This window comes from Falco cherrug, chromosome 17, assembly GCF_023634085.1.
Source record: "Falco cherrug isolate bFalChe1 chromosome 17, bFalChe1.pri, whole genome shotgun sequence".
Lineage (NCBI taxonomy): Eukaryota > Metazoa > Chordata > Aves > Falconiformes > Falconidae > Falco > Falco cherrug.
Genome location: NC_073713.1, coordinates 1,770,711 through 1,797,054, shown reverse-complemented (window position 1 = coordinate 1,797,054; position 26,344 = coordinate 1,770,711). Strand labels below are relative to the sequence as shown.

Genomic DNA, 26,344 nt, shown 5'->3' with positions numbered 1-26,344 from the left:
TTGAGCATCAGTAAAACCATGATGCTTACACAGGGAAATTCTGCATCTTCTGCCTCTATTTTAATTTAATGGCTTACATGTTTAAGCTTAATTGCTTGCACACCTTACTTTCCATTTTTGACTTTTCCATTCAAATGCCTTTTACTGATCCGGCAGCAAAAGTGCTGGAAAGAGTGTTTAGTAAACTGCTGGAGAGGAAAAAGAGAACCAATACCACGTGGGCAGCTGGCTCTCGGCAGTTTACCATGGCACATGGATCAAAGCTTGGAAGTCTTCAGCAGACAAGTTCTATAATACTTAAGACACTGAATATCCCCAAGTCAGTTGTGATTTGACACCTCACTGTAGTCACCATTTGTTGATCTACTCTGGCCAAACTGCATCTATAAAAGCAAACGGGGGATGCAAAATGAAGTTTGAAATGTTGATTTCCAACTGTCTTTTTGCTTTCCAGCTGTAAGAGACCACACGAGGAGTTACTTAATGAGGAGAACGAGAGCCACACTTATCGGTGTTGGTAACTAACCAGTAAGTGAGCAATAAAAGCTTCAAAATGGCAAGCATGAAACCAAACCCTTTGCTGGCACCAGGCGAAGTACAACATGCTGAAATCGAAGTGATAATGTGACAATATACGTGAGAGAACAACAAAAGTTTCACCAGAAGAAGAATAATACACTTCATAAATGTGTAAGCTATTGCCCCTTCCTCACCAAAGCTCTAACTGGTAACTGGTAAGCTTCCTCTTAAGGTTCCGTTACACCTTGCTGGTCTCATTTGTATGAATACTTGGATGAGCAGGTTACTCTAGATACTCAGCAGTGAACCCTTTGTATTAGAAGCTATATATATACACACACACATATATATGTATTAGAAGCTATGAAAACATATTTCAGAAGAAGAACTCCCCCAACTTTTGTAGGCTGATTTTTCTTTTACAAATGACAGTGGGGTAAGATTGGAATGCAAGCAAAGAATACGAGAGCCAGATTAGCAATCAAAAAACCCACAGCTATTGAAAGATATGTGCAAGAGAGCTAGAAAAAGAATCTGGAATACCTAGAAATCTGATGCTCAGAGAATACTTTAAATTTAGAGAAACAGGCACAATATATTTTGTCCAGCTGATACAAGAAATGCACAAATCCAGTGTTTAGACACTAAAGGTCTTTGTGTTTGACTTGTCGAGACCCAGGAGGTGTACTTAAGGTCAATGAAGTGACATCAGTTTTGAATTAGCAATTTTTTCAGCCCTAACTCCACAGCACTTTGTGCTAGGATGGTGAACTCTGCCCTGTCAGAAGGAACTGATCTTCGATTAATTATTGAGGAGCTACAGCTACTACACCAGCTGTGCTTTTACTAGGCAGTAATTTAAAAGGCAACAATCTTTTTCAGCCTAAATGATATTTCACAAAACAGTAGGGTGATTTTAAGCAGTACCTTTGGTGTCTCAACTCTTTCTTCCTCCATAAATGCTGTCTCTCCCTGGCAGCTGGATGGAGGGAATGAAAAGGCTTCTGCTCCTGAAGCTGAGGGAAGACCTGGAGACTGCAACAACCTTGCATTTTGTGAATGCAAGTTAACTGAGGGTACCACAGCTTGTGCCTAAAAAAGATTTTAAGAACCCCAAAACCAGAACAATTTTAGGTAGAAAACAACATACGAAACCAGAAATTAAAAATAAAAAATCCCTAGCGCATTTCCAAAGCAGAAGAAGTGTAAGATTTATTTCCTCATTCTTAAGTCTTTAGACTTAAAAAAAAAACCAACAACCCACCCCCAAAACGCACACCAAACCCCAAATGTCATTAAGCTAACGACTTACTGAAGCTGAGCACTTGGCTAGCAGTAAAGACGGTGTTTGGGACACCGTGGTGCCCTCCAACTTCTGACATGCTAGAATTCCTTTTTATATTCAGTACAAACCCCCTTAATATTACCATGAGGTGAGACACTGGGTTAGTTTCAGTGACTTTCCTAACATGCACTGATTGGTTCCTGTAGGAAAAAGTATGAGAAAGAATAGAGCAGGCTGGATCTGAAAGAAGACATTTGAACAGCGGGAGCACTGTTGAAGGTAGAGGTGTGCCTCAGGGAAGGTAAGCATGGCACAATTAGGAGAACAGTGGTTTTCGCTGTTTCTTAACCTTAATTTCCTGAACTTCATTATCCATACAACTTGTCTGTCCAAAAGGAAACAAGCAGCCTTATACAGGAGCCTGTGGTGCCACCACACGTGAAAACAAATTTATCTTGTTACTCAGGATCTAAGTGCAAGGTTGCAGTCCCAAGACTGTTCGCATATTACTGAAGTGGTAATACGGGTCTAAAGTACAGGAATTTGGTAAAGAACCACCTTCTAGGAGGCTTCGTCCTCCTCCTTGTTCATCTGTCTCCACCTGCTTTTAATATGCCTTAGCATTAATAATCTGCTTTTGAATACTGTGTCTTTCTGCCATTAGAACTACTACCTAAGAAAATAGCTGGCTTTAATCTTTGCCAGCCACATTGCTCCTGCACCTGTGTTTCCAGAGCTGAAGCGATTTCAACCGACTCCAAAACGTAATGATGTCTTGCTGCCTCAAGTGAAAAAGGAGCAGCACAGTTGTGATGTATCCTGCAAGTTGAGTCTGGGCACTTGTTCTATACAACAGCAATCAGTACCTAGGAGGCTGTGAACTTCAGAATATTTCCTTGAGACCGTGACAAATCTGAGTCATCTTAGGCCAAGTCTTTCATGTTTTCAGTTACGCATTAATAGAAATCAAAGGCTATACAATGCCTGTGTATCTTAATGAAACAAAAGAACATGTAAAAAAATAATCTGAGAATTATTGTAATAATACACAATAAACCGTACATGACCTTTCTTTCTAAAGAAAATTACTAAGGAAGAAGCAGACTGAATAGCCTTAGAGCCTGTGCTGAATCAGTCAGTATAATTAGAGAGGATACTAAGTGGACGGCCTTCCGCAGTGGAAGGGCTGGCACCAGATGTAAGGAGCACCCAGAATTGCTCTTGATAAAACACACGTGACATCCTTAAGACTTAAATCAATTAGTCAGTCATCACATTAGCTCTATGCACATAGAGGTTTTGCAGCCGTGCTGTGAAGTCTCCCATGAAACCGGACTCTTGCTGGGTCACAGGAGGAAACAGTGGTGCAAATCTTTTAAAAAAATGACATTATTTAGGAATAAATCTCTCAGTCTTGACTTATTAAGAGTCTCATGACAATTATACTTTTATAGGGTACTTAAGATACCAATTCATTGTAGTATCTTAACCTGATAGGTTGATCTTAATATTTTCTTTTGGGTACCTCTTTACTATTCTTTGCCATGCTTCATTTCATGGGAGACAGAAAGTGTATCTAGAGAACAGCAGGAGAGAAAGTAATTTTAATTTTCAACAGGTCTCTTTAGAGCAACTATGTCTATAACACTAAGTAGAGCCTGCATGCCTTTAGCCCCCATGCTAGCAGGGCTCTCCATAAATTCAACAGCTCGTTTGTCAATCACATTAAAGATACTGCAAGTGTTGCACAGTCTCCAGAAATGGTTTTCTCTTAAAAGTTTTAACCCATAACTTCCCAGCAAAAGGCTTGGAATTCTCAAAAATGGAAGTGTTCCAATTAGAAGCACAAGCGCATTACTTTGCCTTTAACTGGGAATTAAGGTTAAACCATGCAAATACCCACTAAACCCAAAACCATTGTTTGCATTTTAGGCTTGAAAATGCAGTCAACTTCCCTTTCTCATTTAAAACTTAACCAGTCCCCTCTAAATTCCTTTTTTTTTTTTCTGGGGGTGGGGAGGAGGCAGCAGAAGCAGTTGTAGGAGGCATGCCAGACAACTGATCTGTCATCATATAGCTCTGACAGGAGGTAAATCCAAAACCATCTTTCCAAAATGAAACTGCAAGTGTCCATACTACAGAAATCAGAAAATAGCAATGGATTCTAAGTGAGCCTGTGTAGAAACACCATTTTGAAAGAAAAGAATGTCTTGCACAGCGTTAAGCCCACCTCTGCTAGGAATGAGATCTCACCTTGGCTACTGTCTGCTCAGCAATGGTGCTCGGCCGACGCTGACGAGCATCAAGTCTCTGTTCCACGGGGAAGCTACTTCGATGTGATTTGAGTCTTTCCACTAACAAGTAATAGATAGCAGCAAAGTGGTTATAACTCTTGTTCTGCAGAGACTGAAAAAGAGAAGTACAGAAGTGTGGGTGCAGCCAACTATGCATTAGCTTTTATGTTCTACAAGACCAGGAAGAAAAAAAGAAGTGCCATGAGGGGTGGGAAAAGAAGTATTTAAGAGGCAGTGGCGTAGGCAAACATTGTTGTGAATTGAAAGTTTCAAACCAAAGTGCCAGGCACATAAAAGCATCGACCGTAGTTTAGCAGCAAGCTGAGAGGAGGTTGGTATGTTCTAGGCTGCAGCAGGACTTGTGGGGAACGTTCAGGTGCTGCTCTGAACCCGCAGCGATTTGAACCTGGAGAAGGGACGGAGCTCCAGGACCTCCTGAATACACTGGCCGTTCAAAATCACTAGAAGCAACAGGGAATTAAGCCTCTGCAAAGTACAGAAACTTTGGCTTCTTCTAGCAGAAAGTACTCAGACTGGCGCATCCACCATGGTTTAAAATATCTGCCATCCTAAAGGACATTGTGTTAACTCCATAGCTGGCATTTATGTTTGGTAAGAACCATGATTTGGGATTAGACAGAGACATTCTGCTTTTATGCTTCTTTTTGAATTTCATTTTCCACCCTCTTAGAAGTTCAAAATTAAGTTAATTTCAGCATATTTAAAATGTTTGCCCTTGTTAGGGTCTGGCCAGGTGAAGTATACCAGCAGTTTTGTGGATCCCCCCCCCATCTGTTGAAATACAGAATGTTGCAAACAACTCAGGTAACGAGTTCTAGTCATAAAGACAAAAAGGAGACTTTCCCCCCAGGCACAAATATCTGTTTGGATCTATTTTACCTCAATAGTTTTCTGTTGGTCTATTCCAAGGCTGTGCATTAGCCGTAAGACCTGCTCATTATACTCTCCAATGGAAGGCTCATTCTCCTCTCCTGGTGGATAAAGGATAGGTCTCTGTGCAGGAACTTCTATGAGCATCCACTTGTGCTCCTTAATCTGAGCAATAGTTAAGCGTTTGGATGGGTCTAGGACCAACATTCTTCTAATCAGATGTTCACACTCTGTTGGCAAAAAAAACAATTACCAACCCCAAGTGGCGCTTGGATCTGTTCACCTGAGACCTACCAACACAGAGCACGACAACAGGAAACTGCTTTACTTCTGCCCTAAGTACATTTCCTGAAGGCTAAAACAATCTCTCAAAACAAGATTAAAAGTCCCATTAAGAAGGACAAAACCCCAGCTTCTTTAAATGCAAGGTATGCTTAACGATGCCATTCCTTCTACACAGCTCCCACCTGAGGGTAATAGTAAGATTTAATACCTCTTTAAAGCCGCCTATGCTGTTCTAAGTATGGTGCTAACATTAACTGATAAAGCTTCAACCAACCTCTGTGCAGTGTGGTGGAGAGTAGTTAGCATCCTTCTCCAGCACAGCTGGAAATAGCTTGTCCAGGCTCATAAAACAAGGGGTTGGCAAAACTAGGGTTAGTGTCTGGATTTTTTTTTTTTTATTGTTTTTTATTTCCACCCTAGTGGTCACAAAAACAAAGGTAAAAATAACGTTTCTGTGAATAGTAGCCAGTGGGTCTGCAGGTTTATCTACTTTAACTCCACGACCAAAGCACAATCAGTAGCTTCAGGTGCCAGAATAATTCTGAACACACCAAGCCATTGCTGCTTTCTGACTACTATGTGCTGGACAGCATTAAAACCATCACTTTTGAATTCAGATCTCGGTTGGTTTTTGGAAGATGAGGGCACGGGAGATGAACATGCAGTTTGCATATAATAGGAAGTCAGTGTAAGTTCTTTTAAGGGAGCTTATTATCAGTCTGCCATGCTTTTCTAGCTGACGAACATGGCTACAGTACAGTTGTTACAAGTCAGTCTGTTCAGGTAGTTACGACAAATCATTTAGAGAGATATTTCTGGCTATTTATTCTTGTTTATCTCTCTTGTTTCTACAGTTTTGCTAAGAGGCACACCCTTCCCCACTCTGCCTCACCCTGTGATCAGCAAGGGGAGCAGCAAACAGCTTGTGAAACAGCTGATCTGCGCTGCAGTCACAGCAACCATCGCAGCTCACACAAAGGTACCTGGATCTAGCTTGCATACCCATGTCAGCAAAGTCACAGAAACACAACAGAGTTCAGTGCCAGCCCCAAAAATGTGCCCAGGATGCCAAGGGGCTGCCGTGATGCTGTAATAGTATTGCTAAAAGCAATCAAGTGCACTATAGCTGCGCTGTAGTGGCTATTTTCAGAGGTGGGGTGCAGGAGAATGAGAAAGGGGAAGACCAGCATGTTTTATACCACAGAACCCTTAACAACAGGACTGAAAAACATATTTTTCATTCCCTTTAAAAAAAAAAAAAAAAACCAAACCACAGAGGGTGGTATATTGAAAGAGGACTTGATTCAGGAGGGTTGCTTTGAAGTAATCTGGTTTAGAGAGCCTTTAATATAGGGAAGCTGAAGGACGGCATCAAACCCTGTGTAAAAACAGCCCCACTTGTTCTTGTCTGAACAGGCATGAGGGGGAGTGAAACCCACCAGACAGTGCAACTGAGGGAGAGATCTCTGTCACAGATGGGAGTGCCACAATCATGACAACGAGAACCTGGCATTTTTTTTTTTTTTTGTTTAGCAGATGCGGTCAAAACCCAGGAAACACTCAATCCACAACTTAGGTTTGACAGAGATACCGCTCTCATCGTATTTTCTTTCCGTATTAAAATGTGTATGGCCTTGCAGGACAAAAGCTAACTGCAACACCAGCGTGCCTCTCCCCCTGCATCCCTGCATTTCTGTTCACAGTGGGATGAGAGCTCCTTCAGCTTCCCCTTTGACTCTCCCTGCCCATGGGCACTGCAATCTCCACATATTGCACAGGGAAAAATGGGTTGGTTTGCCTTGCAGCAGCCCAACTGCAAGGGCACACACCTCACCTGGGCTTATTTGTGTTTCTTTGCAAGACGAACAGTCTGCCATACCATAATCTAGCATGCAGATCCACCACCCTTTGCTGTATTGCAGCTGCAACTACTCTAGAATTTACTCAAGCTTTACCACACCAAGAGTGTAAGAGGACACGCTGTTACCTTCTGACATAAAATAAGGGATCCTGAACCTTCCTTCCAGAACTCGTTGCCTCAGTATGGGGAGTGTTGGTCCATCAAAAGGTAATGCTCCACAGACCAAAACATAAAGAACTACACCCATGCTCTGTAAGAAAGAAAACAATTTCATTTTTCAAGCTACAAGCAAAGGCTCTGAGGTTGGCTAGCCAAATCCTGTCACAGAAAAAAATTAAAATTACGTTCTGCAGAAACAGCAAATGTATACAAAAAGGAGTTGGATTTGTGAAGATCCCTAAACATTAAGAACCCTCGGCTAACCCAAAACGGCCAGGCTTGCAGTACCTTGTGCTGGTAAGCAGGTAAGCTGGAGGGTAATGGGTTAGAGACTCTGGCTGCTAGCAGGAAGCTCCACGCAGATGACTGAATGATACCTGAAAAGTGAGCCCCAACTTCAGGTCAGAATTAGGGATAGTTTTTATTCATCTCAGTGTTGTTTGAATGAAAACAAACCTCAGACATCAGCCACTCAAAATTACAAACTGTAACCTTTCACATCTACCGATTCGCTAAAGCCTGGGTAAGAGGCACACTGGTAAAGTCATCTCCAGGGGAACGCCAGCTAATAATTCTGCACTGCTGTGTGCGGTGCTAAGCACAAGGGATTATTTAATATGAGCAAAGGAGACAATCTGGGCAAAAGCTCTCCTCCAACTGCCAGACTCATTTTTGAAAGCATGCAAGTTAATCGGCACCGGGAGTGGAAATAGTCTTGCAGTATATGCCAAAAAAATACAGCGCCACACTAGACGAAACAACCACACCAGACCCTCACGCCAATCAGTTGGCATAGATAGCCACAGCACTGGACTTCGAGGAAAAAGCAGGCATTCACCATTCACCTCAAAACTTCGTAAGTACGTAAAGATTTTATAATTAAATACGTATTTTTAAAAGTTGCTTTCTTCCTTCCTTAACCTGCCAAAACCTGAACCGTGGATGGGTGCATCCGTCCTGCAAGCTTAGCAATTTCAGCAGACCTATTCCATGACTGGATGTTGCAGAGAGATACAGAGTCCTTAACTAATCTCAGAAGATGAGCGAAGATGGTGTTTATTTTAAGTATAAACACATGTGCGCTTCTCTTTGTAGACAGGCAGATTCTGTTGACAATTTAGGATATTACATATTTTAAAGAATATTTACCAAAGTTCAGAGATTCACTTCTGACATTCAAGAAGTGCCTGTGCTATTTGAAACAGTAAGCATGGCAGAGGTCTGCTGTACATTTATTTACCAGTCACTGAAGGTTCAGAAAGGCTGTAGCCTTTTTTTTTTTTTTAAAAAAAATCTATCTAGCTACATATATATGTATATATAGATACATACATACACACAAATACGTGTATCTAAAAGCATAGTTTTCATTTGTTAATGCAATTAGAATAATTTAAGCTAGATTAGCAGCTGAAAGATGGCTTGCTACGAACTGCCCTGCTTGTATTACAGGCTCTGACCAAAATGTCAGTGCCCGTGTTGTTACGCTGTGCGCAGCAGTATCACTGCAAACTCAAATTGTACAGTCCCTGCTGCTTTAGGATATGGATCTGTCATCGTACATAGCAGAACACTAACATTAAAAACCAAGCAAACAAAAAAACCCCAAAGAAAGCAGATCAGGAATGAAAGGCAGTCTCTGACAATGCACGACGGGTGCACAGAACTTGTCAGTTCATTTTAGTCCCTTTTCCATTGTCTAAGAATGTGAGTTGCATCCTCTATCCTCTCCCATCAGAGTAGTACACCCGGAGACACACCGGTTCAAAACCATGCAGCTGCCTGCAGTAGAAACATTTGTGACACAAATGTGCTTGTTTCCAGCTCAACACAAATGTGCTTGTTTCCAGCTCAAAGAGCAAAGCAGTCATCACCTCTCCCGTGTTTCAGTGGCTCAGAGTCCCTTTAACCTCATCAAGAACTTAGAGCCTTACAAGTTCAATTCCCACTTAACACTGAAAACTAAATGCACTGAAAAAAGCACAGTTCATGCATTCAGTCAGGAGAGCTTTTGGAGGAGCTACAGTTTTTCCTCTAGAGGACTAACGTACTCCTAGAGCATACATTTAATAGCCACCTGGATGGGTAACTTCAATTCCATTCAATGTTAAGAGGCATTTTATGACACTCGAGAAATAAAGCTGAAGAGGAACATCTTGTTGGCAGCTTAAGAAAAATCAAAGATGACTCCTTTATTCCAGCTTCCTGGAAGTTGACTTGAATCCAGTTAAAAAAGAGTAACGATACCCAGATATCCAGCTGGGGTCCCTCATACTGCTGTCCTTCAAAGACTTCGGGGGCTGCATATGGTGGGCTTCCACACCATGTCGTCAGAGGCTCACCATTCTTATAGAAATTTCCAAATCCAAAATCTGTTGAGAAATTAAGGGGAAAGTCACTCCAAACTCCAGTTGCATGACAAAATAAAATTATATGCATGGACTAGGCCTGAAAGCTCACTTTCATTCATGACAGGCTCTATCACAAATCCTTTTATCAGTACTCCCACTGGAAATATTTATTGGGATGCTGCATGTCCTCTACTGCTATTTTCATGACAACTACATAATTACTACAACACTCTGCAAAACTTTACAACCTGTAGGAGTTTTGAGTAAACTTCCATCAGTTTGTTAAATCCAATTTTCTAAACATCTATCACTAAAATTCAACATACAAATGAACTTATTTACTTGCCAAGAGATTCAGTATTGAATTTCCTGAGTTTTCTTTAGGTGTTCTCTAGCCTTGAACAGACGGTAAATGTTGACAACAAAAAGCATCAACTTTGGAGATGGGAAGAAGGAACTCTGCCAAAAGCAACAAGCATGGGAAAACACAAAGCCTTCTGCTAGGAAGGAAACCCTGCTACTAGGATTGTCTACAGCCCTTTCAATCTAAAACTGAAATTTACTGTTCCACAACTAAGCAGTTCTTTTAAATGTTTCTTTTTATGGCTTAATATGGGACCAGAAGCAGGTGCCATGGGACTTAAGTCACCATTTGTAGTAATCCAGTAGTGAAAAGCAAAATGACAACCACATTGCAGAGAGACCCGAAGTCAGGTAAGAGTCCGATGCAATTGTTGGGTTTTTTTAGCTTCCTCTGGTGCTGCTCTCTCAGGTTGCTTTTTTTTTTTTTTCCCTAGAACAATACAGCAAACAACATTAATATTGAGGAAGCTGGCTTCATGACTGAACTGAAACGGATTCTTTTCCAAAAGCAGAATTTCAGGTGGCTGCTACCACTCCCTGGAGCTCCGATCTGTAGCTCTCCTGCCTTCCACTCCACTCTTACCAGGGTCTTTGGAGCTCTTCACAGCCCAGATCCTCCAGTTCCCCTTACACCCTGCCACCACTCTAGCTCCCTTTGCTTAGTTCATGCATCGTTTGTTTTAGCGTTCTTTACTTTTCCTGCTGGGATCCTAATAACCCCTCCTGCATCCACCGCAGATACCCATTCCGAGTACACTCCTTCCTGTGACGCTTCACAGTACTGACACAGAAGGTTTGTATTCATCAGGCCTTCAGGGAAGTGTCTGGAGCACAGTGTTTGGATACACCTGCTCACACCAGGAATCAAAATACTCATTCTGCTGAAGACTAGTGGAATTTTCCCATGCAATGCAACGAAGCCGACATTTCTCCCTGCTGCTCCCAGCATTACCCCCTGTACTGCTTAGTCCTCTATTCCACCGGCACTGCAGACCACCCTGTACGTGCTCTGCGACAACAAATACTGTCAATACTAAAGCAAAGAAGTTCTCAAAAGGGAGCGATCTGGTAACAGGGACATGTATTCTTTGGATTTCAGGCTTTTAGGCAAACTGGCTTCAATTCACTGACTGGTCAGCTGTACCTCCAAAGGAAGTACAGGATGGAGTGTTGGCAAGTGCGACGCAGACTGTCAAGCACAGCAACACTGTGTATTTGTCGCTGGTCGGCTCCTGCGTGAACAATGATTCAACTGTTCCCTGCCACTTTTTCCACGCTGGAGCAGAGTATGCAGTAGAAGGTTACAGAAGGTGTTTGGTTTTTTTTTCTGAAGGTGACAATGCTTTTACCCTCGTAGCTAACCAGGCTCCTACGGAATAATACTGCACGCTGGTGTGACTCGAGGAATCCTGTGAATGTCAGCAGTGTTGATAAACAGTAATCAGGCTGTTGATTTAGTAGTATCAAGCGCTGAATACCTCAGAGGTATGTTAATACGAGGCGGTGCTGATCAGCAGATAGCAAAACTGATAAACACTGTGGTTAGCAGACACAGTACAGGCACTGCTGGTACCATTGCATTTACTTCTATTTGTATAGCTTGTGTTGCTGAGAGCAAAGAGCCTGGCTCTCTCGCCATACAACCACAAGAGAACCCTCAGAATCAAAGCAATACAGAGATACCAAACAAAAACGTACCAGGCTTCGATAAAGTTAACCTTGAGTTGTTTTAGAGAAGCAGTATGGAAACTGATTCAGACTACTTATACTAAGCTGAACAGTGAAGTTATTTGGTTCCTTTCCTAACAAGGACACAAGAGCTCCAGCAGTTCTTTAAATAGAACTCTTCCTGCGACATACATAAAAAATGAACATAGGTGGAAGAAGCAGTTTCAGCAACACCAGAACCAAAGAGGCTTTTAGAGCGTTTGTTTTTCTTCTGTTTTCCAAGATTTTCCTTAGCATGTAATAAGGTACAGAATCATAGAATAGTCTATGTTGGGAGGGACCTTTAAAGGTCACCTAGTCCAACCCCGCTGCGTTAGGCACGGCCATCTTCAGCTGGGTCAGGTTCAACCCTGAACTTGAATGTTTCCAGGGATGCTGCACCTACCACCTCTCTGGGCAACCTGTTCCCATGTTTGAACACCTTTGTGGTAAAAGATGTCTTCTTTATATCGAGTCTAAACCTACCCTCTTTTAGTTTAAAACCATTACCCCTTGTCCTGTTGCAACAGGTCCTGCTAGAAGGTTTGTCCCCATCTAAGTACTGAAAGGCTGCAATAAAGTGTCCCTGGAGCCTTCTCCAGGCTGAACAACTCGAATTCTCTCAGCCTGTCCTCACAGGAGAGAGGTGTTCCATCCTTCTGATAATTTTCAGGGCTCCTTCTGCAACTATTTGCACAGGTAAGACATCCTGCCCACTCCTTTAACACCTATATGTGAACCTGCAGGAACGGTTTTGCCTTTTGAGGCTCCTGCTGTCTGTCAAATTTGGTCACGGGCAAGCAACAGGTTCAAAAGTTGTCTGGGAAACATACGCAAACAGCACGATCTCACAGGCCTTTTGACTCCTTTCATTAATTCTTTTTAACTACAAGGTCACTAGAGACTTCAGCAAGGAGTCTACAAGACTTAAGAGATTCCAAGTCTTTGTGTACCACTGGGCAATTTTTATTACAAAAACTACCTCTTCATTGCCTTCCTCACCTCTGCTTCCTTACTGCATCATCTGCTGACTCTCCCCTGTGTTGAACGGTACCACTACCACAAGCAGGTATTTTTAGTAGTCTTTAATGAAATGTACTAGTTAGGAATAATAGCAAATGAAGATGATGCAACCATCCAGCTCTCAGTATGGAAATCTCTACAGTGGGTAGCATGCACTCTAAGGTAATAAAACCAGTCACTATTCCATTTAGCAGCAATATTACTGGGGGGCATTTATATAGTAAACTGGCCTTTTTTACATACCTTGTGTTGGGGGTCCATTTCATTCAGATAAGCAACTGGTAACTGTAGATCAGCCACAGTTACACACACACACACACACACACACAACGTCATTCTGTCCTCATTTTATCCTTCCTTTTTCTAAAGCCCACTTGTGGTAATCCTGAAGGAATGGCCAAATCAAGTGATACAAACGTCTAACCTCACTTAGAGCAGTTCTCAGTGGGGTTCTTCCACAAAAAAACAATAATGCATCTTTAAAAAAGTTCCGCAACATGCACAAAGCAGCCCTTTGTATTTAGGAATTTCAAGGTATTGATTATGGAACATGTCCCTCTTAGCAGGCCGTTTAGGGAGCGTACCAGTTTCACAGGTGAGGATGCTGGAACAGAAAAGTTAACAGACTAGCCCAAATTCAAGTGACAAATCAGTGCCTGATGCAGGCCAGGGCCAAGCGTAACTGAAGTGCCTGGCCATCCCCTGAACAGCCAACAGAAACCGGTCACTCTCTGCTGAAAACTTTTGCCTCAACATTTCCATAGCCTGGAGTTTGATGCTGTAATTCTGCTGTAAACTTTCTGCCACCTTTAGTGCGTATTCACATGCTCTGGGCACATCTCAGTCCAGTCTCTCAAATACATCGGGGTATATGGGGAAGCTCCAAGTCTCATTTCCTTTTGTAAACATTGGCCTCGTGTTTTTCCCTCGGTCGTAACTATACAGTCCAGTACTCTGCACATACTTCATCGCTGTCTCTGTATCTGTCCTGGAAGTGATCCCAAAGTGCCTCAGTGCAGCTACACAGGACATATTCCCAGAGACAGCGGGCAGTCACACGAACACGAACTGCACCGTTCCCTGCGGGAACCCTTGGGTGCAAATAAAAGCCTAAACCACAGGAGTAATTTTGAGACGCCCACTTCCAATATGCAGCAGAGAGAGTATGAAATAGAATATTCCTGCCCTTCTCTGGGAAGTTCAAAATACCTGCGGGATGGGATTTGCAAGGTCATTATAAAGGGCTAACAGTAACAGCAATGTGTTAAGGTCAGTAGAAAATCGACACGCCAATTCCTCTGCAACAAAAACACTGCAAAGATTCATGTCCTTAACGTTCCATGAATAGGATCTGCTTACAGTAGTGCAACCCGTGGAGCTCGCCAGTGCCACTCACAGTTGTAGGACTAATCCTTTTCACTTCTCATCTCAAACTAACCATACCCATTATTTGCATTCACACAAGGTACATGTCTAATATCCTTCTCTTCTTCCTCCCCAAAACTCTTTTGTGCCGAACAAGTAAATCTCTGTTCTTGGAAAGCTGATTTGGTCATTAGATAGCCTTGTTATCTTTCCTTGGAGACTAGGCCTCCAGGGCTTATCTGACATCAGATGGGCTGAAGTGATCCTGGTGACAAACAAGGAGCTACAGCCCGTGGCTTCAGATTGGAAGAAACAATTAATAAGAACATGCTGAAGAAAGATGATGATCAGAGCCTTCGGAGTTGAGCAAACTGCTTGGTAAAGGGGCTCTGGGGCATAAATAACTTCAGAACTGTTACATTTCATGATTTAACTTAACATTTGATTTAGAATCATCTTCTAGGGCAGCACAGGAGTATTTGGTGGATTGATTACTTTAAAAATCTGACCAGAAAATCTGAGGACTTTTATGAAGAGAAACTCTAGTCCAAATACAAATGACTGAGTTTGCTTGAAACAGTGATTAAATCGGATCAACAATTACTCTAGGCCTTTAAAGATTTAGGTATCTGACTGGTAATGATGAGCTGTCATTTTTCTGATGACACTTGAGACTCTTATGCCTCATCTATTTTTGCATTGTCAACAATCAGAATGGAAACTTAAAAGGACAAATATTTAAGCTTCATCTACCCTTTTAACCCCGTGTCCCTCAATTAATATTGTATCCCAGGTAATTAACATACCTCGTTACAAGAGAACAGCTTACACTACTGTAAATATCTGGTACAGGTGGAACCCTCAAGAGGTTTAATCTCCAACATCAGTCCAAGGTATGAGCTCAAAGTCCGAAAATCAGATACCCGGTCTCACAGCAATGAACATTTGGGATTTGTCCCTAATCAAGGGAGAGCCGCACTGCCTATCAGTCCGAAGGCTACGATGCCAGAAAGACTATTTGAAGGTCAGCCCACACGCAAAATCCCGAAGTGTCATGCCCTGCAAGCACACAGAACGCCCAACAGTTGCACGGACAATTATGCAATGGCATCCTGGCATGTCACCATACTCCGGAGGTGCAAACAGCCAAGGTCAACTCAGGTTCCAAATCTACACAGGAGACACTGAATGCAACATCCACAGACCCTGCCTTTTACATCCTCCTCCAGTTCTGAAACAAGTGCAACTTCAGCTGTAATAACAGAGGGGGGAAACAACAGAATATTCTACCAAAAAAAACCCAGTCACTGTATGTCACCTGCCTTTTTCCTATTACAGCGAGACTTGCTGTGAATTGTTTTTTATTCTCTTTGAGGAGATTTTTCTTCACACGGGCTTAGCAACCTGGACAATACTTCAGGAGACATGAAGCGATTTCTTCTCTCAGAAGCATTTTGCCATCCGTGTAGGTGTCATTAAATCTGATCTCTCCCTTCAATTATCTTGAGTTTGTCAGATTTTCAACATCCTCTTAGTACTGCAGATAAATATCAATCTTTATCTCTGAACGGCAGCTGCTACTCAGGTGCTACCCTCATAAACCTTTGTATCTGATTCACAAGTACTTGTATGTATATTTATAAGCACAGCTATAGAAAGCATGACCTGCTTGGAAATACCTAAGATTTCAGTTCCTAAGAAAGTGAAACTCTTCTGCCCATCCAGACTGGATTTAGAGCGAATGTGAACATGTGGAAGCCACTTCAAAAAGAAACGTGAGAAAATCTGAACAGAAAAAACAGAACAGAGTCTTTAAGTATCACTGATCAGTGTAAGAGGTGCTTCAGGTTTATGTTAGAATTAGGATTTCTTGGTTTTTACTATTATCTTTACAAGCTTATTTTCACAACACATGATAGTTTTATTTATGGTTACCAAAAGTGGCTGAAGAGCAAGGACATCTTAGAACTGAATGGCATGATCCTTACGTTACCTTTGCTCCCTATCTGAGCAATAAAATTATAGAACTTACACTGTCAAGACAAGGCTTGCCTGGGTCGAACAGCAGCAGTTGGCTTGTATCTGATGGTCTTGTGTACAGCCAGATGATTAAGTTTTATTAAGCAAATCCCTGAAATCCTTTTGGTCTATAAACTGATACTAGAAGCAGTAGGCAAGGATGCACGCTGTATAAGGACTAACACGATACTAGCTGCTGGGGCTTGGGGGTGGGGAAAGCACAAGGGGAACAGGCTGCAGAAGATGGCCAGCCTGGCATACTCTCCCTGTCACTGCTAGACGGACCTGACCCAGCACAGAATTCCTCATGACTCCGAGCGCCTTGTCGAGGAGCGTGTGCCTTAGGAACCTGGAAAAATGGTTCCTTCATTCTGTCTTTGATAGGCAGTTCTAAAAGTTCAACTTCTTTCCTTTTTCATGGGCAAGGAACACCAGTATCCTTCAGTTATGAATTTGTGCTGAAAAAATTAGCATGCAAATAGCATAAATATATTTTGCAAATAGCAAAAAATAGCATAAAAAAGCACAGTAAGAGCCGGATACCTACTAATTCATACAGGACTTTTTCATGTAACATAAGACTTAAACACAGTGTGGCATATTTCAGCAATCTGCTCTTATCTTTAGAAACCCAATTCTATTCTATTTTTGGACAAAATAATTACCAGTGCAGGGAAATCGGCATTATTTCTCAGGGTACATACATTATTATGGCTACCTCTTTTTGTTTCCATTATGCTTTCTATACTTGTGTCTTCAAATGATGTTAAACCATTTCTTAAGAACTCAAGAATTAATAGCATCCATGAAAACCATTTCGAAGAAACACTTCAGGATTTAGATAGGATATTGGATGCTTGGTCCAGTGGGGTTCCTTAATTTTTAATTATTGCACTGTCAGTTTAGTTGTCCCACTTTTTGGAGCGTTAGAATGACCACGATTCAATTAAGCACAAAACAATCACTAGTGTCTCATTCTCTCTCTTCCCTCCTCTGTCTTGTATCTACTTTGCAATTGTTGGTCTACCATAATAACTCTGGATCAAAGGTAATAGCTTTTAACCTGAGAGCACTGTTAAGATTTCTCATTCCAGAGAAACGGATTTTAAGAACATTACTGATGTTTAAGGGAAAAATGTGCCAGCCCTCAACAAACCATGTGCCAGCCACAGAATTCTAAAAGGACTGAAATTGGACTTATTACCAGAGGACTGAGATTATATAATGGAGTGATCTTCTTAACATTTGCCTGAATCGGCACGTTAAAAAAATACGATCATTTGCAGCATTGTGTTCAGTTGAATAAACTCTGTGTTTGTGCAATCTGCAAATATTGGCTCTCAACATTTGCGGTATTTTGTTTCTCAATCTCATTACCCCCTTTAGAATAATCTTGAATTTAGAAGGTATAATTTTTTGAACATACATCATTTAAATGGAATCTGTTTTCCTGTTAAAAATGGAAACAAAGATTTCAGACCCATTTGCAATTTGAGAAATGGAAGCTCCCTGCCAGAGCCACTGCAACTTCTGCTGTGCATCTAGCAATCTGAGGTAGCCTCGAATTTTTACCTCAAAAAAATCCTTCAGAAGGGATACTAGCTTCAGAGCTATAATTAATCCATTCTTCTAAAATTACCAACAGAATTCAATCTGCCTGGCTTCATAGAGCCACATGGATCTTTTGTTATAACAGTAATATGAGCAAAGGAGATAATGGGGAGAGAGGTGCTGATAAAGGAAAGGTATGAGTGTGTTCGAAACAAACCTGACCCACTTCATGAACTGAATGCTGATCAGCCAGTTCTGACGTCAATGCATATTTTACTGTCCACCAGCAAGACGAACCAGCACTACAACCTACTTCAAAATAACAGTCTCTCCTACCTGATCTGGTTCGAACACAGTAGCTTTACCATCAGGATGGCATGATTTCTGCAGGCATCTATAAGGCATCTTAATCTGGTAGTTTTGTGGGGCAGGAAGTATGCAGAGAGAAGCTCACTATTCCATCTTCAATTCAAAGCTGTATTTAATTTTCACAAATGCACAGATGTTCCACTGTACAGACAATGAGCAAGTTTTATTGGATGACAGCACAGTGCATCAGTGACCAGTAACTGAAATCCAGTCCCTGTGATCCCTTCAAAAAAACAGCAAAATGTAAAGGGTACATGAGCAATCCAGTTACCTACAGGCAATAACTTTGAAAAGAACAAAGGTTTACCTCTAGTCCTGAAAACAAATTCGATGTCAAACCTGATGCAGACTGCCTGGTATGGCATTCTTCAGCTGCAGCTCTCGCAGTGGACATCGGATCTGATTTATACCTTCTTTTATGTTAACTCAGGCTAAAATTTAAGTTCGAGGCTTTTGCTCCCAACTACCTAGTATCTTCTAGAAATAACAGATTATCAAAGCCCTCAGCTCACAATCTCTGCGCATCCTCTGTTTCTTGTCCAGTTACTAAGATTGAAAAAAATGAAATATCCACTGAATTTCATCCATCCTCTTCCTTTTAGAGCAGTAAATTTCAGCCCAGCCTCCTTGTTTAAGCATAAAATGTGGCAGTCTCATCAGCTTTCAGTTTTAGGAACACTTATTTTTGAATCTTGGTTTATTCTCCTGGTAGCTGAAATACATAGCTAACTTTATGCATGTTTCTGTATTTGACAAAGAGATGTTGTACTCTTTAAGAGTAAAAGCTTTGATAAAAGTCTTAGAAGCATCAAAATGAATCAAGAGGTCCCCTGGAAGTTAGGAAGAGCCTGGAGTGACCATGAGTATCTATGTGGATTTCATATCTGCTTGGAGTGATAGGAAGGGATAGCCCCGCACATAGTGCATGGGCCCGATGCAAACACTGACACTGCAGAGCTTTCTATCAAAGTAATTCATCGGTTACTGTGCTGTTTTTTAATTGCTAGAGTAATTCAAATTAGAGAGTAATTCCAGCTATCTGACTTGGGATCCTGGCTGCCTTTTGTTCTTCCAGTTTGATAAATGAAGCATGAAGAATATGAACCACTGGAAAAGACTGTTCTCAGGGCAGCAGCAAACTCCAAAATCACAGATAAACCATTCCGTGGAATTCATCCTCCATCTCCTTTACAGAGAAAAATAAAATAACTGACTCTGCACAAATCACTACAAAGTTTCTAGCAGCCATAACTTTCCTCCAGCTACTTTATCACCAAGGCTCAACACAGGAGTTGCCATCAATCTGATAAAGCTTGACAAAGGTACATGAAGGAATCAGACCATCTGAATTGCTGCCAGTTCACGTGATCGTTTACATACAGACCACCCGTAATTAACTTTCGGCAATACAGAGGCAGAGCACGAGAGCAGCTAAGAGGAGGAAAGAGACAGAAGCAGATGATGGAAACCTAGTAACTACCATTTATCTGTGCTTTTACTTGAGTCCCTGGAGAACCTCTTCATTGAAATTCCCTGCAACAGAACAGTTCATGTCTCTAACCTTTCTTTGGTTAACACGTCTCCTGAGATGCCTTTGAAGTAGTGTTTTTGTGAGCCTGTGTCATCCTTGCACTCCAGTGTTCGGGGAGGCAGGGAACTTGCATCCCCACACTGCTGAGGGCATCCATGGAAGGAATACCTCTGAATATGGCCCTGCTCCAGCACAGCTGAGGCTCCTGAGGAGTTCTGAAAAACTGCCAGGCTGAACGTGACAAGCTGCAGTGCAGAACTGATGTGGAGGAAGAGAAATTAGAAGGGACAGAATGTGGTGGTGAGAACAGAGAAGAGTGGCAGATCAGAAGGCGAGAAAAAGCACAGATGAACAACAGCACAAGAATTCCCTTATATTTGGTTCAGTTACTCATAGTAAGTGGGGTCCATGTGACTTGCAGCCCTTGGACACATTATTTACTGCAGCCATACATTGTCCTGGTAAATACAATTTATATCAGTCATAAATTTCCAGATGCTATGATTGTCAGTAGCTGCTAGAAATAAACACAAGTTTGAAATCAGAAACAAGAGAAGTACAAATACTACAAATGGTAGTACTGATGAACCCGCTAGATTAAAGCTCCAAGTACCAAAACTATTTCACTGTCAGATTTTTCACAGATTTATTACCAACAGCTGTGACCCAACAGTGCTGGTGGCCCTATTGGTTTTCAGAATTTTGAGACATCACCACCAATTCGATCTCAATGCTATCAGTTACTACATTTGGGCTGCTTTGTTATAGAGTCCAGACATCATCTCCATCCCAAACTGTTTCTTTAGCTTTCTTCAGCTATCAAATGCCCTAAATAAGAACTTTATTAAAACAGAACTGCATCTTCCTGCTACAACAGTTACGAACCCGTTTTAACTTCATCTGATGGTAGCTTTTAGTATTTTTACAATTTATTACGAAAGCCCACAACAGAGTATACAGAAAATTAAAAGATAACCATAAACAGTTTACTATCGAATGAAATGAAAAAAAAAAAAATACTGCAAAGCCTCTGCTATTAATTTATATGAAGTGTTAAATAACAGTTTTTACAGTTTTTATGAACCTGCTGTAAAATTCCCACACTGAGATGCTGAAGAGCCATGAAATACAGAGAACATGCCAAAGATCAGATGAATAGGCTTCCCTCTCTAGCTTCAGAGAATCTCTTTTTCACACTTTTCCTTCCGCCAAAGATACAGCCTAACATTCAGATTTAATAACAAACAGTAGCCTAATACTCTATGAAGACCACGGTTCTGGAACTCACATAGGTGTATTTTCCTCTTCCTCAGTTTTAATTTACCTGTTACTTAACCTTTCTGTAAACTCTTAAACCAAGTGAAAAAGATGCTAGAGGTGGAAAGCTGGTGCTAAAAATGACAAAACGAATGTTTTAAATATACACCTAAAACTAAAAGGTCAATACCAAAGCAACAAACACACCCAGGATCTGGGTAAGCTACTCCGTTAATACATACATTGATAAGAAATCCTTCTTAGTCCATCAGTATGGCATCTCATAAGCAAAGATAACCTATTGGTTATTGGTTTTTTTGGGGTGTGGGGGTGGGTTTAACAGCAACGACTATGGGTTCCTTTTCTCTAAATTTAAAGAGGATAAAACTATTTCTTGAGCAGGAATTTTCATCTCAAAGGTGAGTGCTGATTTTAAAAGTTGGTATAGATTCCCCATTCTGATAAACACGACTTGAAAAGATTTAAAAGATACTTCCTGAAGGTGAAGTTAATCCCCAGAAGTAATTACCTAGCCTTCCCAATGTTTGCTGTAGTATTGCAGAGAAAGGGTGAATCTTTGCGATACAGATGTTAACCAGTTAAAACAGGTGTTTTCCTTTAAAAATATAAGGACATGTCTCTGTACTCAGTAGACAAAAAGGAGCGCACCTTTAGAGAGCTGCTGGCACATTTAACACTTTTCTGTAATTTTATCCTTACAGAAAGCACAAGAGATCAAGATACTTTTGCAGTTCATCCATTTCAGAAATGCCAGAGGAAATTCAAGGGTAAAACAATCCAGCAGTGATCTACAACGCAGGAATATTTTATCACTTTACCTTTCTCAGCCTGATTGGCGATCTATTCACACTTCCTTCTCAGATCTAGCAAGCTTACTCCTAGACAAACCAGCTTTTACAGCAGCTGGCCTTCTTTTCCTGCTCCCATACTACTGATGACTGAATTTCAACAGTCCTCCAAGTCAAGATGTCATCTAGCTTTCCCATTTCAAGTGTCGCTGGGCTAAAGTCAGTATGGAAGGATTCGTGAAATTGTAATGAGTTGACAACTGCCAAAATGATTTCCATTGCTAGCAACATCTGCTGTGTCTAAATTTATAATTAAAATGAAATCATGCATGCAAAACGAAAAAAATCAATAAGCTTCCATTTTGAGTTTTTCTAATGTTGAAAGAAGTTATTTGATTAACTCTGTTTTAACCTGAACATCTGGCAGCATTATAGACATGTTATGACACCCACAAAAAATGGCTATAACTCTAAAAATTATTTCCTTTTTCCTGGAAGTATAATAGAGCTAATCTAGGAATTATTTCAGCTACATATACTATGATATCCGTAATGCAAAAATATTACATGTGTTACCACTCTGATTTTTTGTACCTTAAGCACAGCAGGATAAATTGGGTAGCGGCAACTTCATAGAAATAAGGTGTAACTGACTATCATCTACGTTCTGAGTACCTGCTATTTTGATGTTCATGTTGTTGTCAAGCAAAAGATTTTCAGCCTTCAGGTCACGGTGAACAATCTTTCGACCATGGCAATACTCCACTGCTGAGAGGATTTGCCAGAATTTGCGCCTGGCCTCAGACTCACTTAGACGGCCATGGCTGGCGAGGTAATCTGTTAAAAAAAAAAAGCAGGTTTAAATGGATTAGGCAGCAAGCAACAACCCTGAAACTAAAAATGATTCCTCTCAAATAATTAGCACTAGGAAACTCAAAAAGCATTTCAGCTGATCCGTTTCCAACCCATTATTCTCCTCTCCTCCCCTCCAAAAGAATGAAAAACAAACAAACAAACAACAAAAACCCACACTGCTGAGTAATGAAAGTCTACTCTGTTCTTTTATAGTTGCCTGACTATTCTGATAAACATTTTCATATAGCACAACTCCTGTGGAGTGGGGAATACATGGAATAAATAACTGGCTTCACCATCATGGGGTACTTTAAGCTTTAGCCTCTTACCAGTTCACACAGACTTCATGCCACACTTCTCCCTCTGAAGCCTCAACAGAGGCTGCATGGTAGCTCTTAAGTATTTTTTCTCTAGAAATAAAACAAGTACCCACACAGGGTATCCACAAGACCTCTCTTTTGTCTTCATCGCATCGCAAGCAGAAAGAACATTTTATTTTCATATTTGATTATGTTGTGAAAACTAACGTTGGCCCTGAAACAAATGATAGCTCTGAACCCGAAGACTTCATTTATCCTCAGGAACAAAAACAAGCAAAGCAGCAGCTGTGTGAGTCTTGACAGAAACAGCTTCTACAGCCAATTCTATTCTTTCTCTTACAAGGCATAAAATCAAAGAATCAACTGTCAGGATGGTTTCAGAATTGCCTTCAGCATCCTACAAAGAATGCAGTTAATGGCCAAAGTGCAGCAAACGCATATATATATTGTATACAGTTACCACAGGCAAGGGCTGAGCGTATGTACACATGGAGCAATCTCCAACCGCTTGCTGCATCACAACTCGTACTGAAGTTAAACAAAAAACAGCGAACAAGAACTAAACTGCTGAAGCTGCCGCCAGACCCTCCTAATTACCACGTATAGAGAAAGCCCCACGAACAGGAATCATCATTTATAGACCAGCTGACACCAACATTTCTGTCTGAATTCAGTTAACAGGTTAAAACAGCTGCTTCGGCAAGTTGAAAAGTGAACGTGACGTAATGGAGGTTTTGAGCCTACACTTCTGTTTGTTTAGAAGAATCTCTGACAAAATCCGTAAGTAAAATGATTAATCATCTCTTCTGAGCTAGTCAGGTAACCTCAGTAACCCAAAAAGGATCATCTTGCCCAATACAATGCCAAAGCAGAATACCTGGCCTTGGTAAGTTGTGGTTGTTTTATCTTTAATAAAATACCATTCACAGGCTTTATAGGTGCTTGCAACGTTTTTATTTGAGCTTTTCTGCTTTCTTCATGATATGCAGAGAGGACCTGAGCAGCTCCCATTAAGCACAATGTAAAACCTGAAAACACATGTCCAGTGAAACTTCCCCCATGGTGTACTTCTGCTTCATTGTTACTACAGATAAGGACAAAGAAATAAGTTGTTCAGGAAGAGGGGGGCACAGACCCACCCACCAACCACGAGGATTTTTGCAAATATTCAGACAAACGTGAAAAAGAAAGTATTTGTTGTCAGACTGTATAAACCTGACCACTTCATTGACCTTCCATTCTTACACATGGAGAGTTCTCCACTGCCACCTGGGTCACTAGACTGCACTGTCATTAAGTGCTCCAGACAGTATCATCTTGATAATCCAAACGACTTCTGAATTATATTTTCACTTGTATGATTTAAATAAACAAATGCAAGCCTTAATACACCATCTTCTTAATACGCTTAGTAAAACAAGCTTATTTCAAAGACGTTTTATAGGGGGATCATTTAGGAAAAAGGTCTACATCCCATTACCGAGGCAACTTAATTTTTGTTTCACTTGCGGTGGGATTGAAATGATTTCACGCGCTGCTGCTACTGCCTCCCAAGCACATTCTGCGAGCACAAAGGTGGCTTCCTGAACCACCTGAAGTGGCAGCCTAGAGACCTCAGTTGCAGTATACGCATTTCAGCATCCCTCAAAAGGCATTTTTGAGCAAAGCACATTAGACCTGATCTCTGGAACCTGCGGATCTTAAAACTATCCTCAGATCTTCTAACCTACCTAAGCCTTAACCTGCTTTCAGCTGGTTTAACTTGGCAATGCAGAAGAACAAACAAAAGCCTGGCAGTAAGGGGAGAACATAATATTTGCAAGCTAAATATCATTCAGTCACAAAGTGACTGACAAATCATACAATAAAGGTGAAGTCGGATATCAAAGGCACAAACTAAATTACACTGAATGCAAGCCAGCTCTTTAAACTGTTAATCCATCATTTGTTAGCAATGCAGCAAACAAGTTAATTAATCCAAGCTGTCATTTGCTTTTACGGCTTTAGCCTGTCAGGACTTTATATTTCAAGCTTCCAAACCACCCTGGCCTTAAATATTCCACCAATCTAGCAGTCTGCACAGAAGAGGTCATTTATTCTGAAACACACTGCTTTCCTGGAGAAGTAAAACATACCACAGCCTATCTAAATAGGTGATGGTATGTGCAAGGATGCTGTTTGTGCATTAACTAGCTTGCAAATAGGAAAGGCTGGGATACAGGCAGCGTGCCAGCCCCCAGGTTACAGAAACCACTTCGAGACAGCTGAAACTTGCTGGAGACGTTCTGCCACAACTGCTAGAATCTGGACACTGTTTGAATATGTGCGTCTATACATCTCTGGAGCTAAGGACCACAACCCGCAGTTTTTATTGCGGATACGTAGAGGAAAGCATCCTGTTGTACCTTGCAAGACTGAAATAGCAAAGCTACCCGTGCTTTCATAAACGTATCCTTTGACAAATCTTAGCCTCGTGTCACGCTTTCTGGTTAGATGTTTCTACGAGAGGGTTTTTTTCATTTTTCTATAATAAAATAGAAACCAGAAGTTATCTTAGATTCAGCTGGATCCCCAGCAGAAAGCAGCAGGACCTTTGTCACAAGGCAGCCTCCCATCCAGCCTTTTCAGTAGTCCAAAGTGCACTCGTTTAGTGGGCAACTGAAAGACTAAGATGGTATTTACCTCATATGACTCCAGAGACACTGGCTGCCAAACCCAGTGGTTAATGCTTTCCATTTAAAATACGGCCCTTTTTTCAGGTGGGTATCTGTACGCGTTTTAAAATTTGGTACGTTAAGGCTCTGTTCAAGAGGCACGTACACACCGAAGCGAGTACAGCGAAGGATAATGAAGATGATTAAGGGACTGGAGTGCTTGTACAAGGGGAGGCTGAGAGTGCTGCAGGTGTTCAGCCTGGGGAAGACAAGCTGCAGAGGGGAATCTTACGTGTGTAAATACTCGACAGGAGGAAGATCACAAGGCCAGACTCTTCTCAGCAAAAGCACCCAGCAAAAGGGTAAAAAAAAGCGGGAACTAACTGAAACACAGGAAATTCAATTTAAACCTAAGAAAAAGGGGTTTTTTTCTGGGCAGGTGGTCAAGTGCTAGAACAGGTTGGCTAGAGATTGTAGTTTCCACCCACGGTCCTGAGCAACCTGCTCTGGTTGACCCTGCTTTGAGCTGCAGAGCTGGACTAGACATTCTCTACAAAACCTTTCCAACCCCAACGCTTCAGCAACCCGGTTCAGTGTAAGGCAGTGAAGACATGGCTCATCCCGTTCAAATTTAGTAACAAGCAAATAATCCCTTATTAGGGGACACACTGTATTTCTAGTTTTATGAATGCCTATTAACAGAAGCAGTAATAATCAGAGTTTCAGCTAAAGAAATGTATATTAAACATTAGAAAGAATATTTATAGTTAAAAAAACTCACATCCTGAATAGCTTTATCTAGGTTACTGAATCTCTCCCTCTAAGGAGATTTCCAAGAATGGTGTGGCTGATCCTGCCAGGTGTGGGACACAGCAG

At 41.3% G+C, this 26,344-nt stretch overlaps 2 protein-coding genes and 2 long non-coding RNA genes across 8 annotated transcripts in view; 2 read left to right on the top strand and 2 right to left on the bottom strand.

Moving 5' to 3' along the window:
* ALG9 (ALG9 alpha-1,2-mannosyltransferase) overlaps positions 1 to 859 on the top strand; it is a 78,033-nt gene extending 77,174 nt beyond the window's left edge. Inside the window, exon 16 of one of the 2 annotated variants that reach the window (XM_055728679.1) lies at positions 455 to 859. In XM_055728679.1, coding sequence (XP_055584654.1) covers positions 455 to 521 — 67 coding nt within the window. In that variant the 3' untranslated portion in view covers positions 522 to 859. The remainder of the gene's footprint in view (positions 1 to 454) is intronic. The other variant, XM_055728682.1, reaches the window with a different exon arrangement.
* Positions 1 to 26,344, bottom strand: part of SIK2 (salt inducible kinase 2) — a 55,271-nt gene that overhangs the window by 9,882 nt on the left and 19,045 nt on the right. For 2 of the 3 annotated variants that reach the window (XM_055728676.1, XM_055728678.1), the window contains exons 4-9: positions 22,315 to 22,476; positions 9,542 to 9,666; positions 7,262 to 7,385; positions 4,999 to 5,219; positions 4,058 to 4,210; positions 1,447 to 1,611 (exon numbers count right to left, since the gene is read on the bottom strand). In XM_055728676.1, coding sequence (XP_055584651.1) covers positions 1,447 to 1,611; positions 4,058 to 4,210; positions 4,999 to 5,219; positions 7,262 to 7,385; positions 9,542 to 9,666; positions 22,315 to 22,476 — 950 coding nt within the window. The remainder of the gene's footprint in view (positions 1 to 1,446; positions 1,612 to 4,057; positions 4,211 to 4,998; positions 5,220 to 7,261; positions 7,386 to 9,541; positions 9,667 to 22,314; positions 22,477 to 26,344) is intronic. The other variant, XM_055728677.1, reaches the window with a different exon arrangement.
* LOC129737533 (uncharacterized) lies at positions 9,678 to 26,167 on the top strand. Of its 2 annotated transcripts, XR_008735467.1 has the most exons (4): positions 9,678 to 14,481; positions 21,553 to 21,618; positions 23,489 to 23,594; positions 23,804 to 26,167. It is a non-coding gene; the product is annotated as an uncharacterized LOC129737533 (long non-coding RNA). The 2 variants fall into 2 exon arrangements; XR_008735468.1 differs by having other exon boundaries at positions 23,489 to 26,167.
* On the bottom strand, positions 18,137 to 21,559 carry LOC129737534 (uncharacterized). Its single transcript, XR_008735469.1, has 2 exons — positions 19,604 to 21,559; positions 18,137 to 18,265 (listed from the first exon to the last, which is right to left on the bottom strand). It is a non-coding gene; the product is annotated as an uncharacterized LOC129737534 (long non-coding RNA).